The sequence below is a fragment of the Humulus lupulus genome, chromosome 3, assembly GCF_963169125.1.
Source record: "Humulus lupulus chromosome 3, drHumLupu1.1, whole genome shotgun sequence".
Lineage (NCBI taxonomy): Eukaryota > Viridiplantae > Streptophyta > Magnoliopsida > Rosales > Cannabaceae > Humulus > Humulus lupulus.
Window position 1 is genome coordinate 228,054,460 of NC_084795.1, and position 18,883 is coordinate 228,073,342.

The 18,883-nt window shown below is 38.5% G+C and overlaps 1 protein-coding gene across 1 annotated transcript; it reads right to left on the reverse strand.

The window, feature by feature from the left end:
• Nucleotides 1-13,942: 13,942 nt before the first annotated feature.
• LOC133823456 (delta(12)-fatty-acid desaturase FAD2-like) lies at nucleotides 13,943-17,782 on the reverse strand. The gene is made up of 2 exons (XM_062256232.1): nucleotides 17,626-17,782; nucleotides 13,943-15,492 (listed from the first exon to the last, which is right to left on the reverse strand). Exon 2 carries the CDS (start codon nucleotides 15,481-15,483, stop codon nucleotides 14,332-14,334), a length of 1,152 nt encoding a protein of 383 aa, XP_062112216.1. The 5' UTR covers nucleotides 15,484-15,492; nucleotides 17,626-17,782; the 3' UTR covers nucleotides 13,943-14,331.
• Nucleotides 17,783-18,883: the final 1,101 nt, after the last annotated feature.

Consider the following 18,883-nt stretch of genomic DNA (forward strand, 5'->3'; position numbering starts at 1 on the left):
TTTTTATGAATATAAAGTTATGTTTATATTTATTTTTATGAATATTTCTTGCTATGAAAATACAACTAAGTTTATGTTTATTTTTGTTACACCCAGATTTCGAGACTTAAGGTTGTAACCTCGAAAGCTGGATCCGTCAAGGGTGAGTTCGCGATAGTCAAAATACATGCTCATAATCAAGATGCCGAATCTTCAAAACAGGTGGCAACCTCGAAGATGGGCAGCCTCGAAGTCCTTACAAGCTCGAAAGACAGAACATTGGAGTACGTCCATTGTCAGGTGACCTCGGATCAAGTGGCCCGAGCTTGGCATGAGTGTGAGCTCGGGGTAAGGCGGTCTCGGTGGTACTTACCCTTTCCGAACTAATTTCGGGAAAACAAGGCAACTTGTACTTCACTCAGAGACTTAGACAGCCATGATGCTGATTGCTGATCTCGAACGGCCTAATAGATCACTTGAAGAGACACAGTCCATGCAATCAAGAGATATTATTGTTGTAACTTCCCTACAATAAAGGGATATTAACTAGTTGGTTACACGCCCCCTGGTCTTCACGGGATGTTTCCTTGTATATAGGAGTTACAGGCTTTAAAGCCATTAAATTTATTAATATACAGAATAACTTCCCAAAACGTGTGGGATAGTATTCTGAGATTTTCTCTATAAATAGAGGAGTCATGTACCTTTGTAAAGGACCGAATTTTTGTGATCTTGAGAAAAATTCTGGAGAATGTATCCCTGAAGGATTTCCAGAAATTTGCTAAGTTCTAATAACAAAGACTTGTGGACTAGGCAGAGTTAACTGCTGAACCACGTAAAAAAACTCTCCTTGTGTTATTCTAGCCATAATTCTTTACTGTTTGCGTGCTCTACATTTTAAGTTGACGAAAAGCGGCGTCAACAGTTTGGTTCTTTCATTGAGAGCCTTAAGCAATACGATCCTTGAACAGTTATGGCTGCAAACGATCAAAACATTCCTGAAGAAAACTATCCAAGACGCCGTGGGAAACAACCAATGGTAAACTCAGATACTGAGGAGAGAAGCGAGTCCTCCAATTCTCGGGGACCTCCAGCCCCAAGGGATGAGGACATGTACTATAATCCTGAACAGTACGTCCCCATTGTGGAACTTGAAAACCGACAACTGAAAAAACAATTGGCCGAAGCCAATAAGCGAAATGAGGAGTTGGCTAGGTTAGCCGCAGAGGCCCAGGCGGCTCAGCCCCCACCTCCACGTGAGAACCAAGCCCCTCCTCCGAGGGACGTGCATGTTCCTCCCCGTAGGCCTCGTGGACGTCCTCGAAAAAATGCTGCCACAAGGAGGCCAGAGCAACCTTCGGCACCAGCAGAGCAATCCGCTCCCTCGAGACCCCGAAGAAGTACCTGAGCCAGGGCTCCAGTTAATTCAACTGCGGAGGTACTAGCGGGAACTAGGAATAACCGAGCCCCTACAGATGCTCGGACTCAAATCCCTGGTAACACGTAGAATGTTACCAACCCAACGCGGACAAACTCCAGACCATCTAGGCCTCGAAATGGGTGGCAGCCATCGTCACCCATACGATTCCCTCCATTTCCTATAAGATACCCTTCACCACCTCGCAGGAATGCTCAACCTGTTTGAGATGATGAGGAAAGACGAGCGGGAAGGAGACAAAGTAGCAAAGAAGCCTTCAGGGAGCGGAGAGGCGCCCAATCTACAAGGAGTCAAATGTCCCGGTCTCGCACCGCAGAGATGAGGCAACATGAAAGGGACCCATCTCAGAATAATCATGCGACAAGCCTTGCCAATGACGACTCAGGAGATACCAGATCAGTCAGTATGTATGATCGAGGTCAAAAAAATACTGGGAACCATAGGAACTGCTCCGACCTGCGGGAACACTTGAATCAAAATCGGGGTAATGGTAACTCGTCAAACCCGAACCTAAGAGACCGCTTAAATGGGCAGAAAGATCCCTTGTGAAGGCGTGAGCCTGGAATTATGATCAATGATAGCCAATTTCAGCCAAGACCCCTCGCAGACCCGGTCCAAGAAAGAATTGATCAGTTGGAATAGGCCTTCAGACTTTTGCAAAATGAGTGAGGTCGGAGTTGAAATGAGGATTCTGACGAGGAGCTCGAACCGTTCGCTCCCCATATTTCCAACACTCTATTTCCTCAAGGGTTTCGGATCCCTCATGTCCCAACTTTTGAGGGGAAGTCCGACCCATACAGCCATCTGAGTACATTCAATACCATAATGAGAGCAAGTAACGTGGGTTACGAGCTCAGATGCATGTTATTTCCAGCATCGCTTACGGGACCAGCCAAAAGCTGGTTCGAAAAATATAAAAGACAATCAATCACTTCTTGGGATCAGCTATCAAAGGATTTCAAGAAGCAGTTCAGAGCCATGATGGGGGTGAGACCTGAGGCATCAACTCTGACTAACGTTCGGCAGCAGCCAGGCGAAACGGTGAAGAGCTACCTTACAAGGTTTAATTTGGAAGTTGCCCGAGCTCGAAATATGGATGACAGCGGTCATCTAATGGCTGTCCAAGCTGGAGTAATGCCAGGAAGTCCTCTTTGGGATGATATGCAGAGAAAACCGGTGAGGTCCTTAACTGAGTTTAATAAGCGAGCTCAGAGGTTTGTCAATGTAGAGGAGGCGAGGTCGACACTGAATATGACTTCTCAGGCCATAACTACAATGATAAACGTAAACTCTGCCTCAACCTCGGCGGACCCACCAGTCTCAAAGCCTACTGCGGAAAACCCTTCCAAGAGAAAGAAGAACGAAGGGAGTGACCCCGAGGCCGAAGGGGGAAAAAAGAAGAAGGGGGAAAGATATTTCTCCGTGTACAAAGTGTACACCGAGCTCAATGAGTCTCGGGAGAACATATACCTGGCTAATGAAAACTAGGTCCCTTTCAGACATCCAGACCCCATGAGAAATCATAAGTCCAAAAGGGACTCCAGCAAGTACTGTCGTTTTCACCGAGACACTGGGCACACTACTGATGAGTGCCGACAGTTGAAAGATGAGATCGAAGGATTGATCTTGAGAGGTTATTTCAGACAGTATGTCAAAAACCAGAATAACAATCAAGCATCTACAAGCCAGAGGGCAGCTGCGCCACAACCTGCCCAAAACAACAATTCCCGAGCCAGGGAAGAAGATAGGCCCCCTCCAATTGATGGAGAAGACGTGATAACCATCTTGGGTGGGCCTCATCTCGTAGGAATGGGCAGGAATGCCCAAAAACGATATGTGAACAAGCTGAAAACTGGGGACGGGTCTCCTTATGAACCTGAACCTAGAGCTCCAAAATGCCAGAAGGTTGAATCTCAACCGATAACCTTTACTGGGGACGATGCGTCCCATGTTCAATTCCCCCACAATGACCCACTGGTCATCACTCTCCAGCTCGCGAACAAGAGAGTTCACCAAGTTCTCATTGATAATGGGAGCTTCGTGAACATCCTTTATAAGGCCACCCTAGAAAAGATGGGACTCGCACTTTGAGACCTAAAAGCGTGTGTAACAACTTTGTACGGCTTTTCAGGAGAGGGGATTGCCTGTATGGGGTCCATCGAACTCCTGGTAACCTTGGGAGACTACCCGATCTCGATAACCAAGATGATGGAGTTTGTAGTAGTGGACCTGCCATCAGCCTACAACGTTCTGCTCGGGAGACCCGCCCTAGTAGGGCTGGGGGCAGTCTCGTCTGTAAGGCATCTGGCCATCAAGTTCCCAACTTCTAGTGGCATCGGGACACTAAAGGGAGATAAGTTAGCCAGAAGGGAATGCTATTGCATTTCCATAAGAGGAAAGAAACAGGCGAGCGAACAAGCACTCGTCATTATCCAGAATAAGGACGGGACGGTCTTGTAGATAGACGAAGAGATCGACCCAAGAGTGGAGGAAAGAGCTGACCTCGAGCCATTAGAAGAGCTCGAGAATGTCAGGCTCGAAGAGTCAAATCCATCGAGAATGGTAAAGGTCGGGAAACATCTACGCGAAGAAATTAAATAGCAATTAATTTGCTTTCTGAAGAGAAACCAGGATGTCTTCGCGTGGTCACATTGGGACATGGTGGGAATAAGTCCAAATATTGTGAGCCACGCGTTAAATATCGATAAAAGCTTCCCACCGAAGCAAGAAAAGTGAAGACAGCTGGACAACGATAGAAAGAAGGCACTGAAAGAGGAAGTCGACAGGTTAAAAGCAAACTGGTTCATTAGGGATGCTTTTTACCCTGATTGGGTAGCCAATCCAGTACTGGTCCCGAAGCCTAATGGGACGTGGCGAACCTGCATTGACTATTCGGACCTCAATAAGGCCTGCCAAAAAAGGGGACAGAAGCATAACCATTAGCAACTATAACCTCCAAAAAAGTCCTTGACTTTGTAGTGAAGAACATTATATGTCGATATGGGATGCCGAGGAAAATTGTATCCGACAACGAAACCCAGTTCGATAGCGATCTGTTCACCAACTTTTGCGAAAAAAAATGGAATAATAAAGAGTTTTTCGTCAGTAGCTCATCCCCAGGCGAATGGCCAGGTCGAAGCTGTAAACAAAACTCTCAAGAGTTCGCTGAAGAAAAGTTGGAAGAAGCAAAAGGACGATGGCCCGAAGAATTGTCCCAGGTCCTATGGGGATATAGGACTATGGCCCGAACATCGACGGGACATACCCCGTTCTCTCTGGCGTACGGTTGTGAGGCTATGTTGCCAGTTGAGGTCAAAATTCCTACAATTCGAGCCCACGCTTATGACCAAGCCTCGAATCACACTCATCTCGAAGAAACCCTAGACCTGATCGAAGAAAGAAGGAACGAAGCTCAACTAAGAAATGATGCATACCAATAGCGAGCTACCAGGTACTTTAACAAGAGGGTTCGGGATCAAAAATTCGGTGTGGGAGATTTGGTGCTAAGGCATGTATTTTTGGCAACACGAGATCTAGCAGCTGGCATGCTCGGGCCAAATTGGGAAGGACCCTACCAGATAGAGTCAGTCATCCGACCCGGTGTTTACAAGTTGGCGAGATTAGATGGGAGCCTAGTACCGCGAGCATGGAATGGCGAACACCTACGACCTTACTATCAATAGTATAGGAAGGATGTTGCCTATAACCATGCTTGTTTATTTGTACTGTTTTGTCTACTTTTGGATTTTGTCAAATAAAGATTTATTTCGTCTAATATGTTTTATTTTTGCAATCTCTCTTAATCTAATAACCTATGGTCACATTCATAGGATACTAAGGGGGCATCATTGGTATATATAAATACCACCAGCTTGAAAAATAAAAGTAACATATACGAAATACATGCAAGTGTTTGGAGATAACCAAATGCGCGAGCTAAGATAGTTTGGATATAACCAAATTATCAAAAACATACAAGTGTTTGGATGTAACCAAATGCGCGAGCTTAGATAGTTTGGATATAACCGAATTATCAAAAACATACAAGTGTCTGGATATAACCAAATGCGCGAGCTTAGATAGTTTGGACGTAACCAAATTATCAAAAGATAAAAATGTTTGGATGTAACCAAATATGCGAACTAGATTAAAAATATAAGTGTATGGATTACAAACCAAACACAACCTTGATAGGTTTGGAGCAAACCAGCTAAAACTAATCGACAGTAAGTTGGAACATAAACCCACTTCGAGTTAAGTTGAGATCAAGGCTGGAGTATCTTATAAAACAATAGTTCGAACTCATAACCTCGGAGAGATAACCGAGGACGAGAAAAGGTAACTAAAAAGTAAGATATAACTAAACCATTTGCATTACACACCATACAAGTACTTTCGGGTTGATGGTTAAAGTAATATTCGACCTTGACAAATAACGAGATCGGAAGCAGATAATTCGAGCAAACTGTGCATGAATGCATTGAACCTCGAGCCTAAATCCAAACTATGTTTGTGCGAATAAACAAGCATACACGATTCTTTAATATAAAATGTGCAAAATATTTCAAACCAAGAAATGTAAAGCATATATATTAAAAGAAAGCCAAAAAAGAAAGAGAAATTGTATCAGCCCTACGGGCATAAATTAAAACAATTACAAAAATAAAGGGACGCAGCCCCGAAGTGAAATTTATGAAGGAGCAGTCTCCTTGGCCTTCTCAGCACCAGCAGCACTAGACTCTCCAGGACGAATAGCATGAATATCCTTCTAAGCCTTCCGAGTAGCCTCCCGAGCAGCCTCCTCCGCGTCAATCCGAGCTTTCCATTTGGCCACAAATCCTTCCTCGAAAAAGCCCAAGAAGCTGGTATCAAGGTCGCCATTGCTAGCCCAGATCCTGTACATGGCTTGATCAACCGCCTTGTCCTTCTTCTCTTTGTACTCGGCAAGGAGGCGAGCCTTTTCAATCTCGATTATCTTGAAAGTGGCAGCCTTCCCCTCCTCAAGTTTGGCATTAGCCTTCTCTAGCTCCGCAAGCCGAGCATTCGCCTTTTCAAGCTCTGTCTTCGAATCCTTGAGCTCGTCAGCCATCTTAAGCTGAAGATTCCTCGACTCTTGGGCCAAATACATGCTCAAGTGCACCTCATTGGTCAGCTTATTATTAAGCTGAGCTGAAACAACAAGAGCCTGAAACACAAAGAGATTGAATTAGAACATAAGCCAAGGCACATAAGAAATTAAAAGTAAGTTGCGAAAATGACCGCGGTAGTAAGTTCAATACTCTTATCATAAAGAGTATTGCAGTCTTGAGCCTTATTCACAAACTCCCAGTGCTCAGCGTCGAATCCCGTAAGGCTCTGACCCACCCGAGAGAGGATATCCGAGCCAATTACAGCTCTGTGGGCCCCAGCAACATTATCAAGCACGAACTCATTGACATGAGGTCGGGCCGACGGCAGGTGTGACTTGGAGGTTGAGGGTTTTTTTAGGGGTGGGCCAAGTGCTGGATGAATTGTAGCCGGAGGAAGCGCGGTAGATCCGACCGAGATGGATGCGTCGACCTGGGCAGTCGGGTCCTCGGCTGTGCTCACAGTAGTTGGAGCTGGTGGAGTCTTCTCAGTGCGCTTGAGGATTTTGGAGGGTCGATCCGACCTCCGCGAGCCTCTTGGGCGCTTACTCTTTTGAGCCCCCTCGCCATTGGCGAGCACGGCATCAAGGTCAGAATCCATGGCACCTGCACAATTGCAATCAAGATTTAGCATGGTGCTAACAAACATAGAAGGTATAAAAAAACAAGTGGAGAAAAACCTAACTGGAACTCTCCTTCGAGCTTGAGCTCAGAGACCATGAGATTCCCCCATCTTCAGAAGAGGTGGGGGGAGTACCTTCCCTATAGGTGGACGTCAACCTCGAAAGGTCCCTATAGTCGTTGGTCCCATATTGGACGGCTATTCCGTTCCATACCTCGCTCAGGCTATACATGGTGTCGTATTTCCCGAGCCAGCTATCGAACCTATTAACCCGTTCATCTACCCAAGTCCATACATAAAAATGGTCTCTATCGTCCCACACAATACTAACCTATCGGGTTTGTGCTTTAATAGGGAGGGGGACCACATTTTTGAGCTTAGGAAGACTGTACCTTGATCATCCGAGCCCGAGCTCAAGGCTTCATCGTTGGCCTCGTTCCCTGATTGCGGGCTCCTTCGGTGAACAGAAGGCAGAGGCCTCACCTCTCTCCTTGGGGGGAGGAGGCCTGTTGGCAGAGGTACAAGCTCCCAACGGTCATATTTTTTATTGGACCAATCCGAGGTGGACTGGCCATTCCCCAAGAGCCCGCAAGCTCGGAGCTTGCCTTCGTGCAAAAGGTATGAGAGGGATCTCCTGTCATAATGGAGTTGGAGCAGAGTCTCTCTATGCTCCCTCATCTCGTCGTTGGGAGCAGGGCGATGATAGTTGGCTGGAAAATAAAATACATTTCAACTAAGTACGGGCCTATAGACAAAAGTCTGAGCACAGAAAAGAAGGAGGTTGAGATACTTACGAATTCGTCTGAACGAGTAGTATTGAGACGGAGCTAGGCCATCTGTCCAAAAGAAGGCCTTCTTGAAATCAGGAGGATGGTTGGGAAGATCCTCAAACATATTTTTCTCCTTGGGGTAGCTCAAGAGATAGTAGAAGCCATCTCCTCCCCGAGCTCGGGAGGGATTGCTTTTCAAATAGAAAAGATACAGGATCTCCTCTGGTGATGGTCCTTCCCACTTCAGCTCGTGGTATAGCGACCTCAGGGCAGACAGAACCCTGTAAGAATTGGTGTTGAGCTGGAATGGAGCCAACCCAACGAAGTCTGTGAAGTCCTTGAAGAAATACTTCAAAGGTAGTATCGCTCCTGCCTTCATGTGCTCCTGGTTCCAAGCCGCGTATCTCAGCTTGTTGTCAGGATTTCCATCTCCTGGAGCGCGGCAGCTTCGCTCGTGGGAGGTAGGGGCTCGACACCTTAGCGAGCCTGATAATCCTATACCATGAAAGGCCAGGATATCGGTTATCTGGCCTAGCGACGTAACCAAGCTCCAATAGTGCTCAGCCTTGAAAAATTCCCTCCTCTGCTGTGAGGTAGAGGGCTCCCCCATCAGTGAAAATTGCAGGTCACCAGGTTTGAAGGCAACTGTCACTCTAAGTTTAGGGTCGAGGGGAATCGGTCTAGGCTCAGTGTCAGGGTCCGGATGAAGGGCGACCCTTAGTCTCTTCCTTTTTCCTTCCTCAACCTCGTCTATCTGACGTTGGAAATGATCTCGAGTATCCTCTTGCTCGCACCTCAGCTCGTGTTCGCGAATCAGGCACTGGTTCCGGGCAAACAACGACTCCGGGCTCGGAGTTTTTGGCGAGTACGGGATGGCAAGCAAAGACCCCCACCGTCTTTCCAGATTCTGCGACATCTAACAAGAAAGAAAAAATGGTGAGGGTCATGCATGCAATGAATCAAGAATAACGATCTTGGTGGGTCAAGCTCAAAAATGCTTGGATACGAGATGAGTTCGATCCTGGGGACCCGATTAGTGTCACGACGTGTGTTTCACGAAAAAGGGAAGGAAGTGGATGTAATTTTTGAAAATCCTGAAATATCAGGGAAAAAAGGTGACGGTTATTCAAAAATGGTATTTTTAAGTATCGTGCATTCTTTAAAATTTAAGATTTTGTACCCGATATCTTGGTGTGCAAGATATGTCTTCCGAAATTTGAAAACCCAGAAAAAAGACCATACTTGGGTCTTCCTACATTTGAACTGGATTTAGAACCAGTAATGGGGAAACCTAAACTAATATCTATCGATCAAAGTACCCTAGTACATCAAATTAAAGACTGAACCAGCACATTCCCATAAATTTAAAAGCAACAAAGGCAGAAACTGGCGTAAAGAAAAAAAGAGAAAATATACATAAAAGCTAAGATCAAACACTTACGCACTAAAGATGGTGGTTGCAGAGAAACAGATGACTGAAGAAGAGGCTGCAGGTATAGTCTCACGATCTCGAACAAGCCGATGGTCTTCTGTTTCTTTGGCTGAGAGAACATGTAACAGCAAACGCTTTATGGGCTTGCCTCTAGGTTTCTCTTCTCTTTTTTCTTCTGATAAACGTGAAAATGAAAGGAAGAGGACGACTGGAGTCTTATATATAGGCTATCAGAAATCGTAATAGGAGTAATCTGGGCCATTGGCCAGATTCCGTATCAAATCCGACGGTCAAGGATAGGAGACAAGATGGTGCCGTAAAGGTGGCAGGTGAACGATCGTGGGCAGATTTCCAAGGCACTCAAGTACCTTGAATAAGCAATACTCAACTGACGCGTGTCCATACTCGAGTATGTGTGACGGTACGGTTCCCAAAGAAAGTAGTTCAAAAGTAGTTCAAAAGTAGTTCAAAAGTTTCCTTCCCATAGGATTCGAACAAATACTTTTGAGGGGGCAAAATGTTACACCCAGATTTCGAGACTTGAGGTTGTAACCTCGAAATTTGGATCCGTCAAGGGTGAGTTCACGATAGTCAAAATACATGCTCGTAATCTAGACGCCGAATCTTCAAAACAGGTGGCAACCTCGAAGATGGGTCACCTCGAAGTCCTTACAAGCTCGAAAGACAGAACATCGGAGTACGTCCATTGTCAGGTAACCTCGGATCAAGTGGCCCGAGCTTCGCATGAGTGTGAGCTCAGGGTAAGGCGGTCTCGGTGGTACTTACCCTTTCCGAACTGATTTCGGGAAAACAAGGCAACTTGTACTTCACTCAGAGACTTAGACGGCCATGATGTTGATTGCTGATCTTGAACGGCCTAATAGATCACTTGAAGAGACGCAGTCCATGCAATCAAGAGATATTATTGTTGTAACTTCCCTACAATAAAGGGATATTAACTAGTCGGTTACACGCCCCCTGGTCTTCACGGGACGTTTCCTTGTATATAGGAGTTACAGGCTTTAAAGCCATTAAATTTATTAATATACAGAATAACTTCCCAAAACGTGTGGGATAGTATTCTGAGATTTTCTCTATAAATAGAGGAGTCATGTACCTTTGTAAAGGACCGAATTTTTGTGATCTTGAGAAAAACTCTAGAGAATTTATCCCTGAAGGATTTCCAGAAATTTGCTAAGTTCTAATAACAAAGACTCGTGGACTAGGCAGAGTAAACTGCTGAACCATGTAAAAAACTCTCCTTGTTTTATTGTGTTATTCTAGCCATAATTCTTTACTGTTTACGTGCTCTACATTTTAAGTTGACGAAAAGCGGCGTCAACAATTTTTTGGAAACATTGTTTATTTTGTCAATGTTGAATGAATATATTGTACTTTAAACAAATTTGTTTATTTTTTAAATGTTATTTATTGATGTGGTAAATATACACAGTTGTCATATTTGTGTATTATATTTTAATAAAATAAACAGTATCGTATATGTTAGACAATAACGCTATTGTTAAACACCGTTTTCATTTATTTTTATCATGGTATAGTAAAATAAACAAAAATATTTTAGTTAGACGAGTACATTATAATTATACATAGTAATCTTTTAAAAAAAAAATCTTTATCAATAAAATAATACATTAGAATAGCATGTTATAGTTATATAAACGTTTTGTTAATTTATTGTTCAATGTGTACTTTTATACTGAATACTTTTATGTTTATTTTTTTCACCATATTAGTTTATCAGATTAAACAATTTTATTTAGATAATTTATAGTAGTTTTTCTGAAGATGGTTATTCAAATATTTCATGAATTGCCGCCAGTTAATTGTGGTATCTCATTTAATTGAGATTATAATTTGAATATTATATAATTACTATTTGATTTATTAATTGAATTCCTATAATATAAAATATGGGAAGTTATATATATATATATATAAAAAAACAAATTAGGAGAGTGGCTTAATTGGTGGGATTGTGTTTATATAATTATGTTTAATAAAATGGCATATATTGTATATAATTTTGTAAATAATATATGTGATACTATAATAGTATATTCGTTACGTTTGTTGTATATAAGTGAAAAATGCCCAATTAAAATTTTAGGGCATGTTTGACATTGTTTTCTATTTTTTGTTTTCAAAGTTGTGTTTTCAGAAATGGGAACAAAAAATAGTTTTCATAATTTAAAAAAAAAAAACAATATGTGTTTTGCTAATGTTTTCTAAAAATAGTTTTTTAATTTTTATTTTTTAAAAAAAATCTTAAATAAAAAATTAATAAATTTTTCTAACATCACTTTCCCTCTCATCACTTATTATCTCATTATTTTCTCTCTCATCACTTCTTATATCATTATTTTCTCTTTCCTAATTTTTTCTATCTCGTCAGTTTTTCTCTCATAACTTTTTTTTTCATTTTTTTTTTCTTGCATCAATTTCTCTTTTCTCAATTTTTTTTCTCAAAATTTTCTCCTTACTTTCTCTCTCCTTATTTTTCATAAAAAAATTTCACAATACTTTATCTCATTATTTATTACAAACTTTTAAAATATTTTTCTCTATATAAATATATTTATTAATTTTTTATTTAAGATTTTTTTTAAAAACCAAAACTAAAATTATTTTTAGAAAATATTAGCAAAATACCTGTTGTTTTTTAAAAACTACAAAAGCTGTTTTCTGTTCTCATTCCTAAAAACACAATTTTAAAAATAAAAAACAGAAAATAATATCAAACAAGTCATTTGATTCTTATTATTTTGTGGGTTGTGCTATAATATTGAAGATGTGGATCATGAGGTTTTAATAATAGAATATTATAGAAAAACATGATTTAGTGAAACGAAAAATGAAAGATAAAAAATGAGAAAGTGAATGAAAAAGAGAAAGTGAAAAGTAAAATGAGAGTTTGATATTATATTAATTAATTTTGTTTTTTTAATCTATTCGCTTTGGGCATTTTTTATATTTGGGTTCAAACCGTTCAATTTATTTTCATAAAAGTTTTTATTTTGGCTTCAATAAATACAATTATCTTCCTCTTTTCTTTTGTATAGAATTTCAAAATTGGAGGCCTTAGAATTTTGAAACTTTGTGATGGGGAACTAGAAGATCGAATGTCCTAAGCATGGACTAGCCTACCTATACTAGGACAAACTGGAGTATGTGTCGATGTTTTTTTTTATTGAAGGGAGTGTGGGTTGATGTTGATGTTGATGTTGATGAGTATGGTTCTTAATATTACATGTACTCATGGTGATATAAAATTTAACACTCAAGATTGTGAGTTGGCAGCTTTCATATATGTTGAAGATTTTTATGGGGTTATTAGTTCGTGGTTGAAAAATCATAATTTAAAAAACTATGCATTTGAAATGAAAATATAAATTTAGTAACTAAAAATATATTTCTGAAAATGTGATTAGTCTAGTATCTAGAGACTGTTTTTAAATTTAAAAAATCTATATATTTAACATATATCAAAAGCAAATTTTACATATATATATATTATGACTAAATTTTAAATATATCCAAAATAGATTTTACATATATATTATAATTAGATTTTAATAATACTTTGTGCTAATGGAAGAGAAGTAGATTTGGAGCATGCAGTCAAGAGGGACAGCGAGTGGGAGTGCACCGTTGACAGAAGAGATTGTTTGCTACAAGCCGAAAAATGGAGAGGAGTAAAACATCAACAAAGAGAAGAAGATAAAGAGAAGAAAATAAAGAGAATTTGATTTTAAGATTTTTCATTAAAGGTTTCACAAAACTGAGAAAATATAAGGGTCTGATTGGTATATCATTTGGATCCAATTTAATGATTTTGAAAATTTAAAATTTGTGGGACCCATAAAAGTTGCTGATTGGTTGGTTGTTTCTGAAAACTAAATCCAAATCTTAATCTAAAATTTTTGTTGTAAAATAGAAAACACAAAAATCATGTTTTCTGCATTTTGTAAAATTACTTTCCAAAACCCAATTTTACACCACTGTGAAAATAGTGAGCAGACGTATTTTAATTAAGATTGGACATAAAATATTTTAATCAATGTATTATAATATATAGAATTTATTAAGAATTTAATTAATATACTAATTTTATTTTTTTAATAAAATTTATTGGTAGATTAAAATTTGATATTGTACAACATTTGTTAAAAAAAATACTAACTAAAAATAGGTTTTAAATTTGGCTCTACCAATCTCATATTTTGTTTATGTTATATTTTCAGATTTTATATCAATCACAGATTCAACTTTTAAAACTCAAAAATAGTTTCTATACATTGAACCAATCACATTTTCAGAAACTCATTTTCCCACATTAAATCCAAATTTTCATTTTAGAATCACACTTTTTAAAAATACAGTTTTCAAACCACAAACCAATCATACCCTAAGATACTGGTTTGAATTCAATTTTCGAAAACATCCATACCAAATGTTTTCTGGTGCTAAGAGATAAAATGCTCATTATAAAAATTATTTCATTAGGATATTTTTCACCCAAATATATTCAGAATAAAAAAAGTAAAAGAATTGTACTTAAATCATGAAAATAAATTAACTGCATTGATAAGGATGACGTCAATAACTCAAAGCTTCCCAACCAACAATCTAAACCAATGCTTTTGTGAACTACATGAAACTCTTCCTTTCTGCCAAAAAAACAAGACAGAACCAACTAGACGTCAAAACTACATTTCTTTCTGATCATTTTTATTTTTATTTTCTCCTTTTTGATAATCTTTAACCCTTCCTTTTTGGGGTCCACATAATATTAATAAGACACGAACAAGATAATCGAAACTCACAACTAGGACTAGAGTTAACTAAAGTACACAAACTATACCTTAAAGCACAACAAGAAAAAAGGAAGACAAAATAAGAACTTCCCAAATCACACCTGCAATGATTATTATTATTATTATTATTCAGTCCCGAAGCTTGTTGTACCAGAAGACACCTTGAACGTCACCTTCATCAGGCTCAACGAAAACACATTCCTTAGTCTCTCTCCACATGGCTTTGTACACTGGTGTCCCATCAAATTGGTAATACTCTCCAAGTATTGGCTTGATAGCTTTTGTGGCCTCCATGGCATGATAATGAGGCATGGTAGAGAACAAGTGGTGAGCCACATGAGTGTCTGTGATGTTATGGAAAACCTTGTTCAACAAACCGTAATCTCTGTCCACTGTGGCCAATGCTCCCCTAAGCCAATCCCACTCCGAAGAATCATAATGAGGCAACGATGGGTGAGTGTGTTGCAAGAACGTGATCAGCACCAAAAACCCATTCACCACCAACAATGGGCCTCCGTATACGCATAAAACCCAAGCGAGCCCATTTGCCATAGCGAGCCTGTAAAGCCCATAACACATTGCGAGAATGCCCACATCGGAGAGGTATATCTGGGCACGCTCACGGTCTGAGTAGATTGGACCGTATGGATCGAAGTGGCACGCGAAGCGGTCATAGGGCCGGCCCGAGACATTGAAGGCCAAGTAAAGAGGCCAGCCCATAGTTAGAGTGATAAATAGAGTGAGGAATCTGCCTGGTGGGTTGTTGAGGTATTTGGAGAACCATTTCATGGCAGACTTTTTCTTGGGAACAAAGACTTCATCTCGCTCGAGAGAGCCTGTATTGGAATGGTGGCGACGGTGGCTGTATTTCCATGAAAAGTAGGGGACAAGAAGGAAAGAGTGAAGGACTAAGCCCACGGTATCGTCAAGCCATTGGTGGTCACTAAAGGCGTGGTGGCCACACTCATGGGCTATGACCCAAACACCAGTTAGGACACAGCCCTGAATGAACCCGTAAATGGGCCAAGCCAGGTAAGACAGAGGGTGTGGAAGGAGGGGGATGTAACGAGTTGCAACATAGTAAAGGATGGCAGCAATAGTAAGGTCAAAAGCAACATAAGAGAATGAGCGAATGACCGAACGCTGGAAACAATGGGAAGGAATGGCTTTTTTGATTTGGCTAAGTGTGAATGGTGGTTTTGCGTATGGAACTCGTTTAAGGCTTTCGGCCTCTGATTTTTTGGAGCCTGGAGGAACAGACATTCGGCCACCGGCACCCATTTTTTCAGTCTGTCAAAAACACAGGTAAGTTAGTTTTATGATTAAAATATTAATTACTGGTTGTCCCACATTGAAAAATAATCAAGGCGTTGAAACAGTAAAGTAGAAAATTGTGATTTTGAAATTAATTAAGTTTTTTAAGTAATTCAAATATCCTCGGCTCTATATTAAAATTTATTTTAAAAAAATGTAAATATGAAAGTTTGACAAAGTGTATATAAAAGAGAAGAGTATAATAATGACATGAAAAAAAGGCAGCCAAGCTGAGCTGAGCAATATTAATATAACACCTACCGATACTAAACTATCATCAATAGATCAGCTTAAATAGCTCAAACCAAACACATAATAGTAAGCATTTGGACTTGGTAGAAACATTCCAAATCACGTAGCTGCGAAATTTGACTAACAAGCAGACTTGTTATTACTAATAAATACTCAGTCTTGACTTACTGTTACAAAAGTCACGTGGATCATAGGACGGAGAACCACTATTCTGTTTGACCATATATGTAGGATGGTGGACGGTAGCAACAATTATACAAATGAGCATTAATTTATCAAATCACATCAGTTGGTGCACAATTTTAATTCACATATGCATGCATTGATGAGTAATGGTAGAACTTAAGAGAAATAATATCTAAACAGGAAAAGGAGTGATAAACTTGGACCAAACGAGATAGCGAAATCTCACGGCCAATATAACAACGAACACAATTTGCTAAGATACCACAAACTCCGAACAAGAAAAAAAAACGCTAACGTGTTATGATATGATACCCTAGAAAAAGGATCCTCAAAGGTGGCCCTTACAATGAGAAAATACTGACCCACGACAAGACTAGGGAATGTGCCAAGATTAAATGTACCCCATATTTGATTTATTACCACCAAACAATATTTTATTCCAAACTGGAATGCAACTCAATCACAGAATGTATTTTAAATCAGTCCAAACAACCACAACGAACAAAAAAAGCACGCAAATACGCCAGGGCCATTACAACTCACTACTTTATTATCTTTTCCCTTTTACCAAGGCCATGCCGGCCGAATAAAAAGCCCATATGCCAAACTTTCAAGCAAAAAATTACTAAAAAATAATCAAAGTCTTGGCCAAAAAAATAATAAATAATAAAAGCACTTGCTTCCCATGTGATGACCATTTTATTAAAAAAGTAAGTTTAGATACAAATATATCACATTAATTAAAAAAACAATGTACAAGTAGTTGCTGCTGATATGGTGATAAATCACACCATATCTTGAGATCTCTCAAATTTTAAAAACGAAAATTAATTATGAAATACATACAGCCAAAAATTGATTAAAAAAATTAATAATATAAAATAAAGGAGCAAAAGATCCAGTCGACTCACCAAAATAAAAAAAAATAAAAAACTAGGCAGCTTGAGTCACGAGATTTATTTTTTTGAATTTGGATTTTTGTATGAAAGAGAACAGATGCAGTTGAGTATTTAAAATAGTAACGGAAAGTGCTGGTTATAATTATAATGGCCGACATGAATCAGATATTAAATTAAAAAAGGTCAGGCTTTACATTTATGGGATCCAAATCATAAAGATAGAAAATGGCATCAACACTATTTCCAGCAAAAAAAAAAAAACATGAGGAAAAAAAATACTGTCCAAAACTAATCTATTGAGATATTTCATTAAAAATAAATCAATAAACAACATATGTAAATGAATAAATATGTCTATATACTAGCATATAAAGAGATTCAATCACATAAAATTCAATAAAAGATTGTATAAGTCAATACTACATCTTACTATTGATATTCGCTTTTCGAAAGAAAAAAAAACTGTTAGTATAGAGAAGGAAATCAAAACTCAGATCTAAAGAAGATATGAATACACATTTTGACAAAACAATTCCTTAGAAAAATGATTTTGAAAAAAAAAACTATTGAACAAGAAGGCAGAACAAGATCACCTCGCTCAAAGATCGATCTAATATCTCAAAGAGAGAAAATGTACATCTAGATCTAAACAGCGTTAGACTGATCAAACATTTTTTTTCCAATCTCGTCTCGATTCATAATATCATTATATTTATACGTATGTGCATATATACTTCAGAAAAACAGAGATTCAGACAATAAATAGAAATACCTGAAAAGCGTTCTCTTTATTTCTCTCTCTCTCTAATGGTGAGAAGTGGCCGTTTGGAATGAGGCGGCCCTTTCTGAGAGTCTGGTGAGGCAAAAGCCACCGTATTTAAGCTTTTTCAATTTTCACAGCTTGATGTTTCCCCTGGTCTCCGCTAAGCCTTTTGTCCACGTGTCATACATTCAATGGACTTATGTATTTGCTTTCTTTATGTGACCGAAAAAACGCGTCCACTTGGCACCTTCCCTTTTCGATCTTGTCCGTCTGTTTTTTTAAATCTCAAAGCCTCATTTTATTTGAAGGTTGAGATCGTGCCTCGACTAGTCAAAATATCTTGACCCCCGAATCATTGGAACCGATTGGTTACTTAAATGACGAAATAGCCCTACTTTTTAAGTATGAATTAATAATCAAAATATATTTTTAACTTAATTTGAAAAAGAAAAAAATATATTCTTTCACGATAATTTGTAAAGTAATTTTTGTTGACGTATGATAGACCATATTTCTAATGTCTTTGATAATAAAAATCAGTTTGCGGAAAAAAAAATATATCTTGAAAAATTGGAAGCAGCTAATGATTTTTTCTGGCTTTAAAGTTTAGTAAAAAAAAAAATTAATGTCAAATTTCAGGGTTTAATTTTGTTAAATGATTGATAATGATATTTTAGGGTTCAATTATCTTTTAAAACTTAAATAAAGTAAACCTATTTTTTTGCTTTTATTTTGTTCTTAAAATTTATTTATTTATTTATTTTTATAATTTAAAATTATTTGTTATATATGAGATGATCTGACATTTTAAAAACTTTTCAAACCACTTTATTTATTTTTTCATTCAATCTAATTTTTTTATTCATTTTATTGATTATAATAATAATCTATATCTATCTATATTTATATTTTACTAGATACAAGCAACGTGCAATATGCACGTTTGTTTAGTTTTACTAGTTAAAAGCAACGTGCAATGCACGTTTGTTTAGTTTCAAAGTTGTAAACACTGTCTATAATTTTAATAAAAATCGGTTCACTTTTTAATATATATATATATAATAGAATGAATTAAAGTCATAGTATAGACAGTATTATACATGCATCAATTATTTTTAGTTTATAATGTTTCTCACAATGTTCTTTATTGGTGAATTTGATGAAGAAAAAGAGTTTCAGTCACTTGATAAAAACACAAACTATCATATAAATTTATTAGATAAAAAAATTATATGTATGTCTTTATTATTTTTAAATGAATATGATT

What these genes read in the sequence shown, in the direction of transcription:
- LOC133823456 (XM_062256232.1), bottom strand. Translation starts at nt 15,483, where the DNA reads ATGGGTGCCGGTGGCCGAATGTCTGTTCCTCCAGGCTCCAAAAAATCA.